Here is a 25,016-nt window from a genome sequence, read left to right on the forward strand (position 1 = left end):
AAAATTTCCTTCACAAACAGCTGTTTCAAAACTGTACAGCCAGAACTGATAAGGATATGGAATGGAGGATGGTCTTTTTACGTCATGCGCATGTGTATGAGTGCCGCGGGGAGGTAAAAATAGATGGAACGTCTTTGTGGTGGTACAGTGTGTAAAAAAAACACAAAAAAAACGTAATTGTATTACTATCATTATTAGATAATTCATATCAAGATAAACATGATTTATACGAAATATTTAAATTAATTAACAGAAAACGAGTAAGTCTACAATGAATCATGAAATAAAAACTGGAAATAAGTTGCAGAAAAGTGATGTACAGGGTGGCCCGTAAATACCAACCCATCCGTATATCTAATGTATATGTGTGCTGTCCCTCATTCTTGCTGAATAATATTATGCGACGCCATGTTCTGTGAGACATTTTCAAGTGTAAATGGGCTTACATTGACCATATTTCTCAGAAAAAACGAAACAAATTTATAATACATGAATTATTAATTGAATATAACATAATAATATGGATGGGAAGAAACTTACGGGCCACCTTGAACATTGCCGTCCAATAATAGGTGTATGAAATTTAGAAGTTAGAACTGCCATAAGTCTGGCGAAAATTTGACAAACGTGTTATTTGAAGTTCTAAATTAGCTTTTTATGTGTAAAGAGTGATACATTAATTAACTGTAAGAGTTTTTGTACCATATCTTTTCAAATTTATATTTATTCAACTTCTACTTTAGTATCAGCATTTAAACTACATTAAAGTAAAAGTTTATTATCATGTTGATATTGGCTACATTTGACTGTTAGGTCTAAGAACTAGAAGGTAAGTTTGAGTCCAGTATTGTAACTAATAGGAATAAGAAATTTTGAATTAACCTTAATATAATGAATAATAAGTGTTCGTTCAGGCTCAAAAAGAGTATGAAAATTAGATAATATTGCAATACAATAGGAAGTACTGGTGTACATGGAATTTGTAAAATGCATTTTATGTAATTAACTAAATCATGAACATTGTAACTTTGTAGAAGATTTTTCCACAAACAAGTGGTAATTCTGAAATATTAGCATTCATTCATCTCACTAAATACAAAACTTTATGACTTTTAAAAATAAAACATGTTAAGGTGTGAAACTTTTGTGTATGGTACATGTACATTGTAAGTTCTATGAAACATTATGAATGCTGTTGTGATTTGCATTTTTATATGTATTTCTTTTTTGACCTGTACTATCTTTAGTTTAATTTTTAAACAATATTTTATGTGTTGTTTTTGAAACTACGGAAATTTAGACATACTGTAGTGTACAGTTTTGAACAAGCATAGACATATGAAGGATTGTGTTTATAAGTTAATAATCATTAATGTGTGTTAAACAACTCATTCGTTTAAAACAGAAACGTCAAACACATATTAATTGAAAAAAAATTATGATATATAATGCTTATATTCATCATTCAACAGCTTTTCTTATTATTGTTTACTTTCTTTTTCTCCATGTTTATTTTAAGCTTGTTTTCATGTATAAAGTGAGTGATTTTTGTTTGTGTGGTACAATGGGTTTTGTTAATGTATCAAGATTCTCTAATTTATTATAAAAATCAGGTTACAAAAATGTCTAATTTTTCTTACTAACATATTTAAACTTAATATTTTAAGAAGCTCCTTATGTTGGGTTTAGTATTTGTGTAATCATTCTGTAATAGAAATTATTATGAACTATGGAATGACAGAAATGATCAACAGTTCAAGTACTAAATGGTTTAAAGGTTTTTCAGTAGTTGTAGTACTGCCATGTTGTAGTGTAGTTTTTTATATGTGGTATATAGTAGAATAAAAACCTTAATTAAATATCAGAATGAACAATGTTTTTCAATTTCATATTTGTATTTTGTTTATTGTGACATTTCACCAGCCTTACATGGTTCTTGAATATCATTTGATGATGCTAGGTAAACCTGATAAAATATTGTGAATAAAATAAGAGTTTTTTACAAGATACAACTAATAACAATTTGTACAAAGAGTAAAAGCTACCTTCCAGTCATTACATACAAGTTTGAACTATGTGAAACTTTTTTTAAAAGTTGTCTTGGTCTGTTAATGACAAGGAGTTTCAAAACGTTTTTGTTAAATTATGTCACCATTTTGGTATAAACGTGTGAAACAGATGAAATTATTAATTTCATGTAAAATGTAACAAGATAATGATAATTTAGAGATGTGTAATTATTGAAAATTTTGTCACCCTTTTTAAGGATGTAACATTTAAATCTTTATCTATTTCTCTGTTGTCTAGATACAAGTTTTGATGAGGATATAAAGTGAAGCTTCTGTATAATTGTGAAGTATTAAATATGAAGGTTGAACCATTTTCTGAAGAGGAACAGAATGTTTTGTTGAATATGAAATTGGAGAAAAATGAACATGAAACTTTCACAACAATGGATAGTAAGCAGATATACTTAGAATATAAATGTGTTCTTCATAACACAAATAGTGTCAAACTTACTTGTTTTAATTTAATGGAATTTCTGAATTTGTAATTATTGTTTAATAGTTTTTATGTGTGATATAATTTTATGTCCCAGAGATGTTTATCAATAAAATAGTTTCATTCTTGTGGTTATATTCATCCTTGATTAGATAAACTTGTATCTATTTACACTTTCCTAATGTTATTCTAAACTGTCATCCGTGAGTGGGGAAAAGCTGAGAACATTCAAGTGTTAACTGAGATGAAGGATTAACCCACTATGTACTGTTAGTAGAGTTCATATATGATTTTTTCAGTGTAAGATTTTATTTATCTGTCATTTTGTATTTTTTATATATTTGTAGTTTTAAGGCAGGATTATACTGTCTCCTTTTATTGCTCTTTCAGTATAACTTAAGTTTTAAATGTTCTTGATAAAATGCAGTACAGGCATCATACTTATTCACAGTTTTACATTTATCTACTTTATACAAGATTTATTAGCTATAATTAACAAGAAGTCTGTATTGTTCGTGTTTCTAGCTATAGGAAAAACTAGTTACTTTGAAGAAAGATCTATACATACCAATTTGATGTTTGATATGATAAAAGAGGAGACAAAAGATATTTGTGATGGAGATGTAGAGGAAATTGAGGTAAGTTGTAAACTTTTACAGTTGTGTTCTTGAAGAGAATATACATTGCTATAATTTTGTCTTTCCTTCTTGAGACTAATTGGTTATTACATGGTTGCAGTTACAAGCTCAGGAAATTCACTACTGATTTGTTGCACTGTTATAAACAAACTATTTACAACTCTTTTTTGCAACAGTTCACAAGTTTCATTTTGAATTTTTCCACAGAACATGCTTTTAACATAATAGTAATTATTCCATATAAAAGCTTAGATACTTCTGAGTATATATTTCTGTCATTCTGTAAGGTTGTGATGTTCCAACCTGCATTCCTTGTATATTCCATCTAGTGTACTAGAGTGATGATTTATCAGTACCTTTCAAAAACAGTTCAGTTCCATAGAACTCTGTAGGAACTACATCTGGTGTCTTGATCACTATGTCTTGGAATGAAATAGTTTGGTTACTCATTTCTTCCTTCTGCTGCATGAGATATGTGAAAGTTGAACAAATATTTTGTGAAAGTGACTTCTATACATGTGAGCTTTGTTGCTGTTGAAGCAGAGATTCGTTTTAATTATATTGTGTATTGTTATTAGGGCAGATGGATGATTCCTGCCATGAAATTTTCCATTTATGAATTTTCTGTTGTTAGGATATCACACATTTTTTTACCACTTCTGTGGTTCAACTTGTTGCAAATGTGTCTGTATAGTTCTAGTTCGTTGTGTAGTTTTCTGTTTTAACCCTGTTGTTTAACTTGGTGGATTCCAGTGATTGTTTATCTCATGGTGACCATCAGAGTTTTCACTGTATAAGTTATATGTTTGGTGTATCTTCATAAAATATGGTATTGTTTTGTAAATATTACAGGACAACAAGTAAAAATTTTTAATTGTTTTACATAAATATTTTTGATTCAATAAGTGTCTATATTCATGGATCAGTGTGTGGACTGCTCTTAGTAAAAAGTGATTTTCATATTAAGTTTGAAAATAGTTGTTTTTAAATAAATGTGAGTTTTAAATCAGAATATTGTATTTTATTTGTTATTTTCTCTACCTTAACTCTATAACGACTTTATCAATTTAAGTCACATTATCACCGTCATAAGAATATATAAAATAAATTTAACTACCTTTTTTCATACGAGTTTGACTGCATATAGTAACAGGAAAATTGTGTGTCCTAAATAGTTTATAGCTTGTAATTATCAATCTAATTCTGTTGTTTTATTGATGCTTGAATAATGTTAAATTAATAATTCCATCTTGCAAGTTTGATACACATGGTGGATGTTCATCTCAAGTTACCATCTAGAATGGTGTAATTGTAGTTAATTTTAAAATATTAAGTAATGAACATACTTGTATAACAAGAAACATAATACTTACTTGTGTCTTGTTTTTTCTCTCAGTGAAATATAAGCTAACGTTTTTTTGTTTTTTTATACTAATGGTACAATATTAAATTTTTATTTAACCCTTTCTCAACAAGTTATAGGGTCACAGGCCATTTGTTGATCTTTAATGAAGTACTATTTTATGAATTTATGTCAATAAGTTTGGAATCAAATTGTAGATTATATTTCTAAGTTAATTTCTCAATTTAAAAGTAAATATTAGAACAACAACCTAAATAATGAGGTATGTTGTATGTTGAATACAGCACTTATTTAAATTAGATGTTTGTGATATTAAGATACAAAGTTTATAGTTTCGTAGATATTAGGAAGAAAAATTACCAATATTAACAATTAGAATATAAAATAAAAACCTTGTATCTTTTTATTTGACTGAGATATGGCTTATTTATTGAATTAAAGACAGTGGCCACATTTATTTTAAATTTTTGGAAACAATCCCTCATATTCACTTACTTCAATATATGATATGTGAAAAACCATTCGACAGCTTGGAATGTCTTCTGAAGGGGTTTTTAATCTGTGTAAAGACTACCATATTATTTTGAACCAATATTTCAAGCAGGTACTTTGTTTCTTTAGTCTATTACTTATTAGTGTCTTGATGAAACTTTGTAGAATGGATGGCAACTACCTGTTTTGGAGATACAAGTGTAGAGGATAATGTTTCAAAAGTCTTCAGGTCCAAAGGTGAAATACTTTCAAAGCATCATCCTCTACACTTGTGTCTCCACAACAGACAGTTGCTGTCCATTCTACAAAGTTTCAACATGAATACTCTGTCTAAACAGTCTATGAAAGAATTACTAGTCTTGTTTTTTTTTTGTTAATGAAATCTAGGATTACGTTTTTTATTCTGATGGTACAGACGGTGGTGGCGCCAGGATATTTTCATTGGGGGGGCTGAGATAAACTGTGAGGGGCTTTCTAAAATTCCATCAATATGAAGTATAGATGGTAAACTATAATAATGTAAATACCAAGGTACATTTCAGAAAGGTGTGCTATTTTGAACTGCATTTTCAATGCAGTGTTCATTGGAAACTCATACTCTGATTAATAATTCATTATTACAAATTAGAAATAATCTGTTTATGAAAATATGTGTATATGTAAAAGAGGAAGCTCACCTAAATTCCACCCAAGGTAATACATAATAATAAAGAAAATCAAGATTAGCTTAGATTGAATATTTAATATACCATTAAGAGTAAAGCTACACAGGGAGCGGCAGTACAGCGCTTGAGTTTCAGTGCATTCAGTACGTTGCTATGGGAAGCATGACACATACTTCTGTCTTAATGAAGACAATGAGTTCTACAGATCTGTGTCTCTTTGATTGTTAATTGTTAAACAACAATGACAGTTGTGTTTTCCATATTTTATGAATATATGTAGGTAACAATATTGGGGGTGTGGGGACTGAGGGGGGCTCAAGCCTTCCCCCCTCCCATGCACTGCCACTGGGTACAGATATTGTAAATTTTTATTTCATCAAGTAATGCACCCAAGAACACAGTAAAATCATTCACAATGCAAACAATGTTCTATAATTATTATAATCTTTCTGGCTTTCAAACTGAGTAATCAGAGTTCTTAATAATCGAGCCTAGTCTATTAATGTGATTCCCTTTAAAAAATATTTAGAACTGAAGATGAATGTATAGAACGCAATGTCAAATGGGCAGTGATGTACATTACGTGAATATCTAGAGTTCTTTGTCAAGTAGCCTCAGATTACATCATGTATCAATATAATTCTGTGAATAATAATCTTATTTATAACATCAATGTGTAGAATCCTGTGTCATACCACTATGTGAGGTACAAAATGCCTTTTAGTAAATTCAATTTCAAGTCAGCTATAATGATTCATATAATGCAAAAATGCTATGTTAAATATTGTAAACAATATGAAATGTTAAAATTTTCTATAAGATCAGATGTATTGTTGATTATAATTTGAATATGTAATGGTTTAGTAAATTTAGTGTTTAATTTAGTAAAGAGCCATCCACATGTATCAGTTTAAAATTCTTATTTAAAGTTGAATACATTATATTGATTTCACGACGAGTCGGATCATAGACCATGTCTTTGCATTTGTTGATTTGCATTCAAAATTCTATTGTCTTATTAATTTATATCAAAAAGTTTGGAATCAAACTGTAAATTATAATTCCAACTGTAGTATTATATACAAGTTATTTTCTTAATTTAAAAGTAAATTTTAAAAGAACATACCTAAATCTATTTTTGAGTCACTTGGTATGATGAATGCAGCACTCTTATAAATTAGATGTTTGTGATGTCAGGATACAAATTTTATAGTTTTGTGTAAATTAAGAACTAAAATTACCAATATTAAGAAGCTAGGAAGAATGTGACATCTTTCTATTTTGCTGAGATATGACTTATCTACTGAATCAAAGACAGTTATAATGAATAACTGTATTCATTCACCTCTTTCTGTATTTGGAAAGAGTTGTTTAAATACACTAACTTTAATATATGACATGAATAACCAATGGAGTCATCTTATGCTGTCGAAAAACTAAAGACGCAACCTACTTTCTAGAAATATTGGTTGTGGTTTTAGTTTGTTTAAAGTTTCGTATTTTCTGAAACCTAAATACATCTTAGGCATTAAACTTAATAAATTCTAATGTTATCAGTATAGTTATATATAAAACTTACAAAAACTATGGTATCATATGTGAAATTTTGAAAGGCTTAGCAACCTGTGTTCAGCAGCAAATCAGTTCAAAGGCCATAACTAGAAGAGACAGTTGTTTGCTTTAGTTCTTTGTCTATTGTGCTATATTTTAAGAAAAATAAGTTTTTAATAATTTATTTCTAAACAGTAATAATATATATACATATATAATGTTTAATAGTTGAAATGTGATTGTATATTACAAAATACTAGTCGACTAAAACACAGCCAAGATGGAAGATTCAAGGTCAGTTTTATATTATTTTATAATATGAGTGTATTGCACGTTCACTTTGTCAGTGCAAGTTATGTTAGCTGAATATGACTGGAAGGTCAATTTAATAATAAAAAATTATATATATATAGTTATGAGGCTTAAACTACTTAGGCTAAACATTTGTATTTTCTTAGCATAATATGTAGTCATTTCAACATGAAAAATGCATAATTTCTATTTCTTTCATAATTTTTTATGATAGTTACCATGTTGGGCAAGTGACAGATTCCACATATTTCAGGTATAGAAAATAATATAAAATATAAAGTCTAACTGACAACAAACATTTGAAATGTATTTAGGATGTTTCAGAAATTATGCAAATAATATTTGAGATTTTTGGTGTGAATAATAGTTTTTTTAATCCTGACGTGAAATCTCCTTCCACTCAGACTAGTAATAACACAGTCTTAGACATTTTCACAAACAAATAATAAGTTAAAATATTTCATTAAAAAATCTGTTATTTTGTTGTTCAGAAAATTGTGATCTTTACTTATAGTTTACCAAGTTTTGTAAAGATGTACATGTTGTATCAAAAGTAATATTGCAAATACTTTATGTGTGGAAATGTGTAGACGAAATCTTGCATTCTACTGAGATCATTGTGGAAGGGTTATTAGATATGTGGATTACTTAAATATTTTTTTCTTTTCTTGTGGCTTTACATGACATTTTAATTTTACTAAGGATATTAATAAAATATTTTAACCCAGTATTTTGAAGTCCTATTTTGCTGATCTTTATCAAAGTATGACAGGATGTATTATTCTGCAGATTTTGTTAAGTTTCTTTTACTTTATTAATAAGCTAAATTACTTTCATTATTTAAATAACATGTTACAGTTGTACTTTATTATTAATTGTTATTTGAGGAACAGGTTTGTACAAAAATTTATAATGTTTTTATTTTATCTCTGGTACTTATGTTTTTGTCCTCTCTTAGCCTTGTATGTGAAAGCATGTTTGAGAATCACGTTGACAGATGTTATCAATGGGTGTTATTTATTACATTAATATATGTCTTTTCAAAGTAAGAAAATAATTCATTTATTTATTACTTTCTGTGACTAGTCTATGAATTGGATTTTTTTATTTACACAGAACTTTCTTGTAACAAACCTTTCTTTATATTTTAATCCTCAAATTTGTATGAGCTTACCTATATTAGAAAGTGGATAATTTTGGATACAGAATTATTTTGTTTTCTGGTAATATCATACATACTATAAAACAGTATTTAAAAAAACAAAAAAAAAACACCAGCAGGTTCATGGAGGTGAATAGCCTTCATATAAGTAACAATAAAACCCTCATGACTCAAAATGATAAGGTTTCTCACCCACTTTTATTGATTCTTCTATCCAAAAGTGGTCACTTTGATATACATATAGTGAAATTGTTAAGGTTTGAGTTGTAGTTCATATCACCTTAAGACATTGGTCAGTTTTTAACATCCTATGTATGCATGAGGCCTGCCAATACTGTCATCATGTGACAGATTTCTTTGACAGAAAAAACAATGGGAACTGGAATATGTTCACAGAATTTTCCCTGTCTTGGATCTTCAGTCTTCTGTTGTTAACATTTTGTCTGTTAACAGCTGTGTGAGTATAATAAATGATTCTATTGTCCAGGTAGCTGTTAGATTAATACCTTAAACTTCAACATTCTCACCATAGTAACCTCATCCATGCTTGTATGGTTAATACACATCTTGTGAGATACCCTTGAATCAGATATTCTCTTTCTCACTGACTATGATTTCCACAGATATCATTTTGTTATCCACCATACGAATCAGCCTTAGACCTCAATGAGAGATGCCTTCCTTGAATGGAAGCATCTTGGTTTGATTTTTTTGTTCTCTACAAAGTTTGTGACCTTATATTGGGGACTGGCATTACACAAAATTTTTATTACTATGCATTGCATGCCCACTGAACCATTTGTAGAGATTTTTATCTGTCTGGTCATTCTTAGGTACTTGAAGTTCATAATATCTCACTTCAATCTTCCCTCAACTCTCTTTCTGAATGTATCACAGCAAACAATTTCATGTTTATTCTGATAAAACCATATATGTGCATTTTGTCAGCAGCAGGAATTGCACCTTGAATAGAGTTTTGTCTGGAAGATACTGACATTCATATATTGGTTATTATAAAGTTCATAGGACTTCCCTTCAACAGAAATCTGTTTTTATTCCACATGTTAAGGAGCTTAGTTTCAAGTGTACAGGTTCCATATACATCCTTGTTTCCCTCTTTTCCACTTCATCCTCACCATACAGGTTTTTGAAGCTGAAGGTCTCATTCAGACGAAGCTGTTGTATGGTTCGGCCAAAGATTTTATCTTGAAGATTTTGGATCCTGTACATAATCTGTGTCTTGATTACTGTATTGGGGATCTTTACTTTTGTATACAGTCCAGAGTTTGTAAACTAACTGAGAGCCTTATTACCTTTCACTACATTTCGGACATTTACAGCTTTCTCATCAGTATGGTGCATGTTCTTGTCCTTACCACAGCATCCTACTTGGCTGTCTTTATATCCCAGTGGGCTTAGAATTCTGTAAATAGATGATCTTTATTCCTACCTTTGACCACAGTATCTAAGAGAAGTTTATTGGACTGAATTTGAGATGTGATAATAATGCTGAATTTCATGGTTCATTTATTCTGCCATGACTGAATGGAAGTACAGACTTCTCTTTTTGAAATGTCTTTCAAGCAATTCTTCTGTTTCTGTTTTTTTATTAAAGGTTTAAAGTCACCTGAATGGGCTCTGCCATAGTTTGCTGTGAGATGCATGTGCACAGATTATATGTTTATTCAAAAGTTATATATTATATATATATATTTCACTTGCTCTGTAATTATTTTGTGGGTAGGTGATATACTAATGATATGATCTTTACTGTCTCGCTTAACTCACTGAAGGCTGCGTAATCACTTAATATAAGCTCTAATTTAGTTTCATTAAATATTTAGAAAAACTAACCCATTTTTCCTTGTTTTCTATCAATTAATGATACTCGGGTAAAAATTTACACACATTCAGATTTCATTGCAGCAATATGAATATGAAAGATGGGACATTTTATCTCAAAATTTGTTCTTATGTTCAACAGTGGTGTTGTAGATGATGGAATTGTTAGAATGGTTGTTTTTTTAGGACTCATATAGGTTACATGTTCTTTAGTTTTATTTGTATGTGTAGTTTCTTTTCTTAGTTTCACGTTGTTTTTCTCTTCATTTAACACCCTTTGTTTCCTGTAGATATCACTATTGATTTGCTATATGAATCTTTAAATGACCAACCAATCTTTTTACTTTCAATTTGTTGAATTAAGAATGCATTTATTGTTTTTTATAACTAACTTTTTGTTGTATGTTAATCCAAAATATGAACAGTTCATGACAGAAATAAAGCTGCTATTCTTTACACTTTTCCACTTTGTTTTGTTTGTTTACAGAATAAAACATAATAAATCCATGTATTTAAATAGTTTCAGTACTGTTTCTATGCATGCAAGAAAAAAAACATTTAGGTAAGAAAAAAAGTGCAGCTAGAAAAGGATTAAATCTGTAACTTGAAAAAATGAAATCAGAATTGGGGCCACATTGGTTCATCTCGGGATGTGATGGTGGGTAAAACAATATATGTGACCCAGCTCACTACCTGCAAAATTCTTAAGAATGTTACGAGTTTTGATACCTTTTTCAATCAAAATATAAAGTTTTATATCTTGTGTATTTCTTAAGGAATGTCTTTAAACTGGACATATGAATTAAGGGTAGGGTGAAGCGTCTCCACTGAAAATACCTAGAAGATAGGATTTCTATAATCAGAATTACAGAAGGTGGAAAATAGTTAAACTCTCATTCCCGTTAATAATACACACTCTTTTCTGTGGGTTGTTTGGCCACATGACACTGCTTTGTCTTCAATTAAAGCATCAGGTTTATTAGTTTAATTGTGATATTTTAAATTGATTAACTATACAGATTGTGTAATAATAACACTATTATTTTTATTAGCCTTTTGAATGTATTGTTTGATTTCAGGACATATTTATCCAAGAGAAAGCAGAGCAGCCTGGTGATCTCTTAGAAGGTGGTATTATTTCAAAGCCCAGTGATGATGCTCAAGATAGTTCAGATTATAATAATATGAACATGAAAACAAAAACTGAATTTCAAGAAGAAATTAAATCTGTGATTGAAAGTACACCAGGTAAGTACAAATATCTAAATCTCAAAGTGCACTGGGATAAGCAAATGGTTAAATTATTGGTATTTTTTAAAAAGTTATTAAACCAAATGAAACATGATTAGTTTGAAGTGTTTAGATCTAAATTTTATGTCTTCTGTTCATTCTAATTGGAATGTGTAACAGATTTTGAAGTGATGAAATGCCAACAAAACATTTAATTTGAATAATGAGAAAAATAGTTGTTTCTGAGAAATGAAATGGAAAGAAACTATAATGAACCAGTTGATAAATATTTTAGTTCTGTTTTAACCTATGCCTTTATAAATATTAGTTTATAACTTGCCAACAGAACTTTTGAATAAATGTATAAAATATTAACATTACTCAACTTGTTTAAGCAAACAAAATATTAGAAGATTTGATTATAAATAACCACTTCAAATAAGAAAATATTTTTAAAAGTTAATCATTCAAGATACTATTTAAAAGTATTGATTATTGCGACCCTGTTTTATCGTATTTTTTAAGTGTATTAACTTTATCTACTAAAAATCTATCTTAAAAATGTAATATTACCTACAGTTTGTTTCTCATGCTATTCTGATTCAGGTATAAAATTTGCTCTAAAGTGTGAATCTATGAAAACTGCATTATAATTAGTTTTTAGCTTTAAAATTTTTATATTGATATCAGTCATATGAGAACATTAAATATATATAGAAGTTTGTCAAAGATGTGAGCTGTGATGAGACATTTTTTTATATCTATTTCAGATGTGAAGAACTGCTGTGTGAGTCAGTTTCCTGGTTATTATACAATGAAACAAGAAGATTACATTGTAGAAGTTATTAACTCCCCAAAACCAAACAATGATATATGTGGAAAAACAACGTCAAATGAAAATAACCAAAACAAATTTGATATACATCAGCATAACAGTTATGTAATGAGCAGTAAAGAATTTGAAACAATGAATAACCTAACACAAAAAGAGAGGATAGAATCTGGAGAGAAACTATGTCATTATGCAGTTTTTGGAAAACATTTTAAGAACAACATTCCTTTAGACCAACATGAAAAAAATCATACTGGGAAGAAACGTTACAGTTGTGGAATTTGTAGAAAACATTTTGTTTCAAGATATAACTTAAAATCACATCAAACAATACACACTGGGGAGAAACCATACACTTGTACAGTTTGTGGAAAACAGTTTAGAAGAAAGGGCGAATTAAAACAACATGAAACAATACACACTGGAGAGAAACCATACAGTTGTGCAGTTTGTGGAAAACAATTTAGAAGAAGTAGCGATTTAAAAGAACATCAAAGAATACACACTGGAGAGAAACCTTACAATTGTGAAATTTGTGGAAAACAATTTAGAAAAAGTGGTGATTTAAAAGAACATCAAAGAATACATACTGGGGAGAAACCATACAGTTGTACAGTATGTGGAAAACAATTTAGAACAAATAGTGAATTGAGACTGCATCAAAGAACGCACACTGGGGGAAAACCTTACAGTTGTACAATTTGTAAAGAACAATATAAAACAAACTCTGCCTTGAAAAACCATAAAAAAAAGCACACTGGAGAGAAACCTTACAATTGTGAAATTTGTGAAAAACATTTTGTAAGAAACTCAGACTTAAAAGTGCATCAAGGAACCCATACTGGGGAGAAACCTTACAGTTGTGCAGTCTGTGGAAAACAATTTAGAAGAAGTGGCAATTTAGAAGAACATCAAAGGATACACACTGGGGAGAAACCATACAGTTGTGCAGTATGTGGAAAACAATTTAGAACAAATAGTGAATTGAGACTGCATCAAAGAATGCACACTGGGGAAAAACCTTACAGTTGTACAATTTGTAAAGAACAATATGGAACAAACTCTGCCTTGAAAAACCATAAGAAAAAGCACACTGGAGAGAAACCTTACAATTGTGAAATTTGTGAAAAACATTTTGTAAGAAACTCAGACTTAAAAGTGCATCAAAGGACCCATACTGGGGAGAAACCTTACAGTTGTGCAGTTTGTGGAAAACAATTTAGAAGAAGTGGAAATTTAAAAGAACATCAAAGAATACATACTGGAGAGAAACCATACAGTTGTACAGTATGTGGAAAACAATTTAGAAGAAATAGTGAATTAAGAGTGCATCAAAAAACACACACAGTTGTACAATTTGTAAAGAACAATATGGAACAAACTCTGCTTTGAAAAAACATATAATAAAAAAATCACACTGGAGAGAAACCTTACAATTGTGAAATTTGTAAAAAACATTTTATAAGAAACTCAGACTTAAAAATGCATCACAGGACCCATACTGGGGAGAAACCTTACAGTTGTGCAGTTTGTGGAAAACTGTTTATATCAAACTGTGAATTAAAAAATTATTTACAAACACACACAAACTTCAGCATTAAAAAGACATCATAATACACATACTGGAGAGAAACCATTCAGCTGTGAAATTTTATGGTAAACAATTTGTATCGAAGGGTGATTTAAAAAGTCATTTAAGAACACACACTGTGGAAAATACTTTGTTATGAAAGGTACCTTAAAATATCATCAAAGTACACATACTGAGGAGAAAACTTGTAGTTGTGAAATTTGTAAAAAACAGTTTGGAAAAAAATCAAACTTAAAAAAACATCAAAGAATACACACTGAGGGGAACCATCAGTTGTTAAATTTGTCACTAAAATTATTTACTTGAAATCACATGAAAAATGCACATAGAAGTAATTTTGTATTAGGTAATAACTTGAAAGAAACATGAAAGAATACATCCTTTTCGAAAATAATAAATTTTTTGAGTTTTGTTCAAAATGCTCCAGAATAAACATTAAATAAAAGGAACATAAATGAAATGTGAAGAAATGTTACATTAGCTGTTAATTATGAGTACTTACAATATTATGAATTAAGGTTTGATATTTGTAGTTTTTCACATCACACACAGCCCAGTGTATAACCTTGCAATATGTCATGAAATATTAAAAAAACAAAAGTGGGGATACTTTAGTCCATTTCCAATGTCCACTATAGGAAATTGAACCCTGCAACCAGCATTGATAAACTGGAATGATCACTGTTTCACCATGTTATTCTACTTTGTGAAGTTACTTATCAGGAACTAAGATCACTATACCAAATATGGTGGGTAAAACCCTCAAGAAGTTCTAATAACTTATCCTTTTGATTATCTACTTGAGGTATGTCTTCATCAAGAACTAAAGTCAAGGTTTTAATTATAGTAGATAGAACAATGCAGAAAATCTTAATTATTAATAGATTATGCTTTATTCGTCTACTTTACATATACACTTATCGGGAACTCAAATCTTGGTTCTAAATGTGATAGATAGAGCCATATAGAAAGTTTTATTTATTAACAGTTCTACTTTTCTCATAGTCTTCACTGAGCAAATTTATTGTATTTGAAGAGTGTTTCTCTTCTGGTCAGTATATGTTCACCTGTTACAAGTTTCATCCAGTAACAGATTTACAATTCAAGTTATTTGGATTTTGTTGTTTAGAATTTTTAAACATTAATTCCAAATTTCTAACTTGTTCCTACAGAATCAACTTATCCTGTGTGTATGTTGCCAGTTTAAACCTTGTCAAATACCCTTTTCTAACTTTTCACATTTGAATGCTTTTCAAATATTACTATCAGTGAACATGGATAGCTGCAACAACCCAGTATTTTCCTTTGACTTACATGAGTTATGCTGAGTAACAGTTTCTAAAGTCCAAGGAATTTCTATTTTGAATATCTTCATAGATCTGAAAGCCTTATATAGGTTGGCAGTTTCTGGATACATAGCCCTAGATCTAGCCTACATATATCTAGGGACATACGTTTCTCTAATGGCCTCAGTATTTGTCTCTGTAGGCCAAGATGTAACTGTATTATTTGTCTTGAAATATGTATAGTGGAACCCCTAAAGCAGCCACCTTTGGGACTGAGACGAACTGGCCTGATTAGAGGGGTTCCACTGTACATAATTAGGGATTATGTAAACAAAAAAAGGGACTGTGACTAAATGACTGCTTTCAACGGGTGACCGAATCTGAGGGGTGGTTGCTTAGAGGGGTTCCATTGTTATTGCATTTGTATTCATACTTTGGGAAGTACGTAAATTAGATTTGTGTTTTTTAGTTTCCTTGTGTGAGTGAATGATTATGGTGCCAATTTTTTGAAATGTCTTTGTGCACACCTTGCAGTAGGTTTCTTGTGTGCTATGTTGGACCAACCAGTGGTTGTGTCAACTGTCCTACAGCCACTAAACACTGAACACATATGCACACATACTTTTCCATGATTACTTAAGTATTCTAATATATTAACATAGATTCATACACTATTATTAAGTCTCAGACTTAACATAAACAATGTAAACATGGTAGGCCATCATTTACTTTCATACCATTGCACATGAGAACAAACTTTATTTTGTGCTCCTTGTTTAGGTAGTTGGCCTAAATAAAATGATTGCATAGCAAACTCAATTTAGTTCTCACGGTTTTGAGCATGATGTAGATAAAATGAATGCGAAGTACCTTAACAATTTTGATCATAGGTACAGTATGTAACATGAAATCATAAGGAACACAAAACTCTTGTTCATAGTTATTATCCAGTAAGAGGTATGACTGCCTTGAGTCTGTATATATTAATGACAATATGCTGTCATACTTTTCATAATGCAGTTGATGTAGCCCTGAGACACTGCATTTCATTTGTCTGTCAAGGTTTGCTGCAGATTCCCAACTTTGACAGGGAAATTGTATTGCAATGAATCTGTCTACACTGTTTGTTCCAGTGATGTTTAAAGTCTGGTGATTATGAAGGCCATTCCATCACTGTGTTGTTCTGAGTAATCCATGGATTACTTGGCATTATCCTGCACCAATGTGAAATTTTGTCCTGAGACACCTGCAAAAAGTCTTGCAACAGGGGTAGAGTGTTATCTCAATACAGTTTTGCAAATAAGGAACATCCATCAACAAAAATTAGTTCAAATAAATCTATTCAGAATGTAACAGAACCAAACCATAATGATCAGATTCTACAGTATTGTAAGCTTGTCTAGCATTGCAATATATGGATATGTCATATCTGTCATGAATGAAGAGATGAAACCAAATTTTGTCAACATAGAATAAATCTTCAGTCAGAAATATACCAGTTTTGATGTAAATGCAACATGTAGCACAGTGTTGTGTGGTTAAAATCTTGGCCATAAGTGCATCTTCTGGCTCTTAATTCACATCAATGAAGTCATATGAACACCTTAGTTAGATACATGGACACAGGTTGCTATTTAATGATCAGTTTGTGGGCTTCAAGCAGTACTTTGATAATTCTGTAATGCTAAGTTCACGAAGTTGTGCCTTTGTCTTATGGCACATGGGTGGTCCCAACCTAGTGTCCTGGCTTATGATTCAATGGATTGCTCATGTTTCCAAAATCTTGCTACTGCATTGTGGACCACGTTAAACTTTGAAGCAACAGTTTGCAATGTAGCAAAATCTTGCAGCATATTCACAGCTGGTGTAACCTCAATCTTACCCAAATAGTGCCTAATACAGTAAGTTAACATAAGAGTCTTGAGAAAAACACAGGTCCTAATAAGTGAACTTTATGGTTCACTTTAGATTCTTCCAAAACTTGTGCATGGATTTATCTGTAATGCATGAACTACTCACTACTGAAAAATGAATTATGTTCACCATCACACACCATTTATGTCCTTCAGTTAATGTTAATACTACATACATTATTTTCACACCAGTTAGTTTGTTGTTTATGGAAACTCATACTTTTTATCCCTGTTTTGTTTAACCATATAATAAACATAAATTGTTAACTTTTTTACTAAATTGTTTTTAATATTTTAAATTTATAACATACATGTGTTAAAGATGCTTGATTTGTTTTTTTTTCCACTTGCAAATATTTATATATAATGTCTGTAAGTAGGGAAGAATTTTACATAATTACTGACTTGCTTTTAATTATGACAAAGCAAACTTTCCACAGCTAATTGTTATATGGATATTCATCCTTAGATCATACAGTTAGTCTTTTAAACTGTTACCTTAGAAAAGTGTAAATCAAAATTTCAACCTAAAAATTATATCCTTATGAAGTTTATGGTTGTTCCTACTTATCACACCTGGGAGAAGTGTAGAACTGAGATCGAAACAGAAATGAAGGTGGTTTGTTTTTATGATGTCATTAAGTTAATTTCTTAAATTTCTGTAGATTTTCCTTCTATGAAAACTATCTTTCCATTGTTCAAAATATTTTCTGCAGGAAATAAAAGATTTGTAATCGATGGAAATTAAAATGCTTGAAATTTTCTTTTGAGCTTTTTAATTTGTAAAATATATTGTGATGAACTGTAATTCTTGTATTGAAGTTAATGTTGGTTAAACTTAATTTACTTAATTAGCTCTGTATAAAAATTACTGTTTAGTTATGTAAAGACTTATTTCAAAACATTAATAAAATCCAATTTTAATTTATTTATAGTGTTTTAAAAGTTTTCCAAGGTTAAAAAATGTAAGAAAGTGAATATTTGTTTTATACATAACTAATCTGCAACTGGAACTTTTGTGATATAGTTTGCAAGCAAAACTGTACTGATGTTATAATCCCTTCTCCCAGAAATAAAACAGATTACATCAGTAGAAGTATGAAGTACTGAGATTGATGTGTACTAAAATATTTTACTACTGCAGTAAATGTTTTAAGATTACCTAGATGGTGTTATAATTCTGATTTTGGTAATTGTGCATATAATTAGAAGTTGTGATAAAATAAACATAAAATATGAGTAAATGAACACTAAATTTCGTGTTCTTCTGGGGGAGAAATGAAAGGATATCAAAAGTGATTTAGGTTTTCCTTTACTGTGACAACCAATAATTTAATAAGTAATGATAACTTAAGATCTAATGATCAGGTTTAAACCAGCAGTGTATGAAGATGACTAGTTTTTATCTTCCACATCACTGAGAATGTTGCATTGTTAAAAAATATTACTAATAATGCTTGTCTAATGAAATTACTTTGACAGATATTGTTAAACATTTCTTGTTATTTAATTTCATGATGACTGATTGATGTACACAAAGGCAGGATATGTTTGATTGCTATTATAGAAGATATATTTTAGCAACAGCATGAACATATTGAATTGAACATGACAGGTAGTGTGGCAGACTATGAATCTAAGGTGTAATTGCCATCTTCCTTCTCAATTCTGGTAGTATTTAACAAACACAGTGGCAACTGAGGTGATACAGGTACTGAAGTATATACTATCTGATCACAACCTCCCTTTCTTCAGTATTTCTTGTGTACTTATCTCAGGGCCTCATTTTTTTGACTGAGAGGCATACCAGGGATGTTCAGAAACTGTTGTTTCTCCTCAACCCCACACGTGTTCAGAGGTTAGACATAACTTAGGGAACAAGGGTGAGTCCTGGTTATTTTAGATTGGAAATGCAGGAGTTGGGAAGAAGCCTGGAGGAGTCATTGCTCATGGTGCAGCTACACTTTCCCTTGCACTTAAGACTTTTGGTGGCAAAAATGATGGATAAGTAGAGAGGTCCAGACTGAAGCACGTCAAGTGTTAGGTGGAGAGGGCAGTAAAGAGAAAGCAGTGAGAGAATGAAGAGAAGAAGAAAAAAAACTATGAGAGTGATAAAGAGGGGAGAAGAAGGAGAGAAGAAATGTGGGAAAGAGGTCTTTTTAGTGGCAGGGTGCCAGGATCTACAAATCTGATGGCAAGAAATGTATTTGTGGGGGAATCCGGAGTGCCCAGAGAAAACCAATTTCACTGGGTGCCGAATAATCTACCTGCCCAGTGCTCAGACCTGAAATGTTGAAAGTTGTTCACACATGAATAAGGTAATACTAATCAGTATGGAGTTTGAGTCACCTGTTGTTAATATTTTAACAACTCTCTGGGCTTAATAAGTGATTCTTTTGTCTTGGCAGCTGTTAGTTTGATTCATCAAACTAATGTTTACCATAGTACCCTCATCCTTACTAGTTTGGTTAATATGTATCTTGTATGATTTCCTTGAATCAAATGTTCTCTTTCTTATTAAGTGTGATTTCCACTGATAGCATTTCATTCCATACCATATGATTTATCCTTAGACTTCAATCAGAGAGGCTTTCCTCAAGTGTAAGCATATTGGTTTTTTTGTGGTTTTTTTTGCATTCCTTACAATGCTTATGATGTTATATGGAGGACTGGCATGTTACAGAATTTTTATTACTATGGATTGCATAATCACTTGATATTTAGTTGTCAGGTCATTCTCAGGAACTTGGAGTCCATAAGTATTAACTTCAAAGTGTTTTGTCCTCTGTGTCTTTATGGACAACAGCAAGCAGTTTCTTGTTTTAAAGTGATAAAGAGGGAAGAAAAGAGGAGAGAAGAAATGGGGGAAAGAGGTTCTTTTAGGGGCAAGGTGCCAGGATCTATGAATCTGTTTCATGTTTTTTCTTTTAAAATCATTTACTTGAATTTTGGCAGAAGCATGAATTACACTCTGATCCAGAGTTCTGTCTGGAAGACTGTTACTCATATTGGCTGATATGAAGTTCTTAGGACTTCTCTTTTTCAGTAATCTGTTGCTTAGTCTGCATATTAAGAAGTTTAGTTTCAAGCATACAAGGGCAACATACATTACTGTTTCCCTCTTTTCCACTTCTTCCTAACCATACATGTTTTTGATGCTGAAGGTCTCATTTAATCATAGCTGTTCTATGGTTCAGTCAAGGATTTTGTCTTGAAAATCTTGGACACTGTACATAAACAGTGTTTTAATTATTGCATTGGATTTTTTGTTGTTTTTTTCTGTAGTTTATAGTTCATGCAGAGAAACAGTCCCATTAAGTTTCAGTTCATCTCAGACATTTACTGCATTCTCTGCAGTATGGTGCTGTGTTCTTGTCCTTACCACAGTATCCTACCTGGCTGTTTCTTTATATCCCATTGGGCTTAGAATTTTGTAAATAGATGGTTTTTATTCCTACCTTTGGTCTATGTATCCAGGAGAAGTTCATTGAATTTTTATCTCAAAATTTGCTTTTATGTTCAACAGTGGCATTGTAGATGATTGAATTGTTTAGAATGATCATTTTTTCTGATATATATAGGTTACATGTTCTTTAGTTTTATTTGTATGTAATATGTTTTTTTAGTTTCCCATTATTTTGTTTTTCTCTCCATTTAACACCCATTGTTTCCTGTAGGTAATGATTTAGAGCTATTGATTTGCTCTATAATTCTTTAAATGACCAACCAATCTTTTTTACTTTCAATTTGTTTAATTAAAAATGTATTTCTTGTTTCTTGAAAATAATTTTTTTGTATGCTAATTGAAAATATGAACTATTCATAATAGAAATAAAGCTTCTATTCTTTACACTTTTCCACTTTGTTTTGTTTGTTTACAGAATAAACCGTAAGAAATCCACGTACTTAAGGAAGAAACGAAATCAAAACTGGGGCCAAATTGGTTAAGTTTGGGGCACAGTGATGGGTAAAACAGTATATGTGGCCCAACTCACTAATGATGTAAAATTTTTAAGAATGGTATAAATGTGGGCATTGGTTTCCAATGCTGAGTTTATTCTCTTGACCTTATTACCACTCCCATCTTTTACTGTGCCTGTCACAAGGTTTTGATTTTATATTAAAAATTTTATTAAACTACCATTTGTTTGTGTAATACTTGTTAGTATTGCATAACATATTAGCTTTTAATCCATATTTAATTAACATATAATATTTATAAGACAATATTTTCAAAAATCCTGAAATTTATTTGGAGTAACACATCTCTGTGTTACTAATCTTCATTGTTTTATCCACCATCACTCCAATAGCTGTGAAATTAAAGGTAAATTACTTACTATGAAGTTGCCATTGTTCAGACAAACCATAATTTTTATAGCCTTCAATTTTGTTTGGTTACAGAGCTATGAAGTAGAAAATCAGACTTTTCGCCACAACCACCAGTCAAATCCTTTCTTTCAGGATTTAACAGTTCTCTTTTAAGTGTAATTTAATTCAACCAACAGAAGGCCAAGGGTTTCACCTTTCATTTGACATTCTGTTTTTCAGCAGAAGCTTCATTCCATGGCAAAGACAACAACTAGCTTGGATGAATTAGTGATGGTTCTTGTTGAATAAAAAAAAAAATAAATAAATTTTATAATTAATGGAAATTGTCAGCTTCTTACAGGTTATTATTGTATGATATTTGGAGCATTATTCAATTAAATAAAAATTGAGTGCACTTCAACCATTTGAAAAAAAAAAATTAGGGTAAAATGTCATCAACAGTTAACTGACAGCAAAAAACAAAGATATGATTAAGTACTTTATTTCATGTTTTTCGTGTTTATTTTTTATTTATGATTATAAACATAACTCAAATGTAAAAATAGCAATATCTCTACATTAGTGAAGGTTTGAGTGGTTAAAATAAGTAATATAATAAAAATGTTTCATGAGGCCTGTACATGAATGACTTCTGAGTATGATAATTTAATAGTGTAACATGAACTACTTATAATGGCAAGAATAGTAGTTAGTCATAATTCATAAGGAAATAAAATACAAATAGATGCATACTGTTATTAGTTTAAAGTTACTTAGGACAAATGATGTAACAATTTGAATTCATTCTGAAAAAAAGAAAAAAGCAATTTTTGCCTTAAAATGAAAATCACTTTGCATATAGACAATTGAAATCGAATACCCAACATTCATGAACAGATTTTTTTTTAGCGTTTTTACAATATTTCACTGGAAAATAAGACTTTTTGTATGTAAAACACTTATTATGTTAACTGAAAGACTGTGAAATTTTGTGAAGATATACATACCACATTAGAAGTTAGCAGTATCAAATCCATGAAGACGAAACCAGCACAAAGTGCTGGCTGAGCTTTTGTTGAAATAGTTAAATTACTTGCTCAATTCCTTTTTAGTTGCATCTTTATTTTGCACTTAAAGTGTGTTTCATTAGATAACATGACTTTTTGTCAATACATGCAAACAAACCACAGCAATTAAAAAAGTGACACTTAACAGTAACCAGGATTAGCTTTAGAAATGTAAGCCTGACATTCAGTACAGACCTGTACTTCACAGAGCCAATCAGATTCTTTAAAATACATGATGGTAAAGTTTTTTCTCTAAAACAATGTTAATGACTTATATTAATGGGACTGAGACTAGGTTAACAGTTTCATGTTATCACCAACATGCACTTGATACAGACATATGCAACATTATCTACACTAAATGCATAAGATAATATAAAATGGTGTTCTTTAATTAGGAAAATTAGATAAAATTAAGAAATACAAGGTCTGTTCAAAAAATACGCGGACTGTTTGAATTGCGCGGCTCCAGTTGGTTCCAGGGAAATCTGCTTGGTGTCGCTAGGTTTGCACAGATCAGCTGATTACGGTGCCATTTCCCGATTGCAGATATCTTCATTTGTGTATTAGCTACGCGGTTTTAAGTGAAGTGCGATTTTTTCGTTTGGCGTATTTCAGAATGAATGACCTGAAGGAGCAACGACTTGCTGTGAAATTTTGTGTTAAACTTGGAAAATCTGCGACTGAAACTTTTGCTATGCTTAACACGGCTTACGGTGATGTTACTATGAAGCGTATGGCATGTTTCAAGTGGCATGAACGTTTTAAGAATGGTCGACAGTCCATTGAAGATGATGAGCGTCCTTCCACGTCAACAGACGACCCACACGTCGACAAAATCAACACCCTGGTGCGGGCAAATCGACGTCTGACTGTCAGGGAGCTTGCTGAAGAGTGTGGGATATCAGTTGGATCTTGTTACGAGATTTTGATCGAAAAATTGAACATGCACCGCGTTGCTGCGAAATTTGTGCCTCAGAATTCGTGAGTTTTTGGCCAAACACTCGATCACTGATCTTCCCCACCCCTACTCACCTGACCTTGCTCCTTGCGATTTTTTCTTGTTCCCCAAACTCAAAAGACCCTTGAAAGGAAGAAGATTTGAGACGATTCCCGAGATTAAGGCAAATGCGACGAAGGAGCTGGAGGACATTACAAAAGAAGCGTACCAAAACTGTTTCAATAAGTAGAAACACCGTTGGGATAAGTGTGTGCGTTGGGGAAGAGAGTACTTTGAAGGGGTCTCAGACCTGTAACTTCTAAATAAAGTACATTTTGTTTTATGACATCAGTCCGCGTAATTTTTGAACAGCCCACGTATTTGCTTAAAAGTTGGCAGTGAATAGTAACTGCCATCCATGTTATTCGTTTGGAAACTTGAATCAGGAACTGTTAATCCAGTATGCTTGGCCTAATTAATATTTGTTTATTTCAGATGTATTAACTGTGCATACTGCATGTCATGATAACACCAACTGTTATTTTTATTCACCTTTTAAGTGGCTTGTTTTATTGTAGAACACATTTGTCCAAGAGAAAACAGAGCAGCTTGGTGATCTGTTGAAAAGTGATATTATTTCGAAATTTAGTGACAGCAATGATGACAGTCTGGATAGTTCAAGTTATGATGATATAAATGTGAAAATGAAAACTAAATTTCAAAAAAAAATTGAACCTGTGTTAAAAAGTACATCTGGTAAGTACAAATATTTAAACTCCTAGGTACATTGATACCAGTGATAGGATTTTGCCAGTTTGCATTGGCTCATGAGAATCTATTCTCAAAATTTTAAGAGTTCGATGAATTGTTCTTCCAGTTCTTAGTCCTCTGATGCTTGATATACTGTCACTGTAGGAATTGATGCTGCGTAATCGACTGTCACTATGGGGATTCTTGCTAGGTAAAGTAACACATAACAACACAATTGTAAATTAGTATGATAATGTTTAAGACCTAACTTGCATGGGCCTCTTCAAGTGATAGATCAGCCATCTTAGATGAAAGAAGAAAAGCATTGCATAGACTAATGTAGGCCTACATTATCCTGTGTGAACATTTGGTGTCAGTCATCTATCATACTTGAAGCAGACAGATAAAAGACGTTGAGTTTGAAAATGATGTAGCCTGTGGAGACTTCTATGCTATTAACATTAAACTTAATGTTATTTTGTAGGTTTTACTATTCTAGAGTAAAATTAAAAGTTCATTGATAGGAGATTTAGTCTGGATTGACGTTTTTGGTGTCGATCTTTTCAGTA

General features: G+C 31.1%; 1 protein-coding gene across 3 annotated transcripts in view; it reads left to right on the forward strand.

Moving 5' to 3' along the window:
- Window positions 1-228: 228 nt before the first annotated feature.
- Window positions 229-25,016, forward strand: part of LOC143235290 (uncharacterized) — a 63,008-nt gene continuing 38,220 nt past the window's right edge. The window contains exons 1-6 of one of the 3 annotated variants that reach the window (XM_076473293.1): window positions 287-829; window positions 2,308-2,459; window positions 3,028-3,140; window positions 7,738-7,776; window positions 11,607-11,775; window positions 12,528-14,017. In XM_076473293.1, coding sequence (XP_076329408.1) covers window positions 2,366-2,459; window positions 3,028-3,140; window positions 7,738-7,776; window positions 11,607-11,775; window positions 12,528-13,981 — 1,869 coding nt within the window. In that variant the 5' untranslated portion in view covers window positions 287-829; window positions 2,308-2,365 and the 3' untranslated portion in view covers window positions 13,982-14,017. Of the gene's footprint in view, window positions 830-2,307; window positions 2,460-3,027; window positions 3,141-7,737; window positions 7,777-11,606; window positions 11,776-12,527; window positions 14,018-25,016 lie in introns of those variants that run through there. The other 2 variants (XM_076473294.1, XM_076473292.1) reach the window with 2 other exon arrangements.

The sequence above is a fragment of the Tachypleus tridentatus genome, chromosome 12, assembly GCF_004210375.1.
Source record: "Tachypleus tridentatus isolate NWPU-2018 chromosome 12, ASM421037v1, whole genome shotgun sequence".
In the NCBI taxonomy this organism is placed as follows: Eukaryota; Metazoa; Arthropoda; class Merostomata; order Xiphosura; family Limulidae; genus Tachypleus; species Tachypleus tridentatus.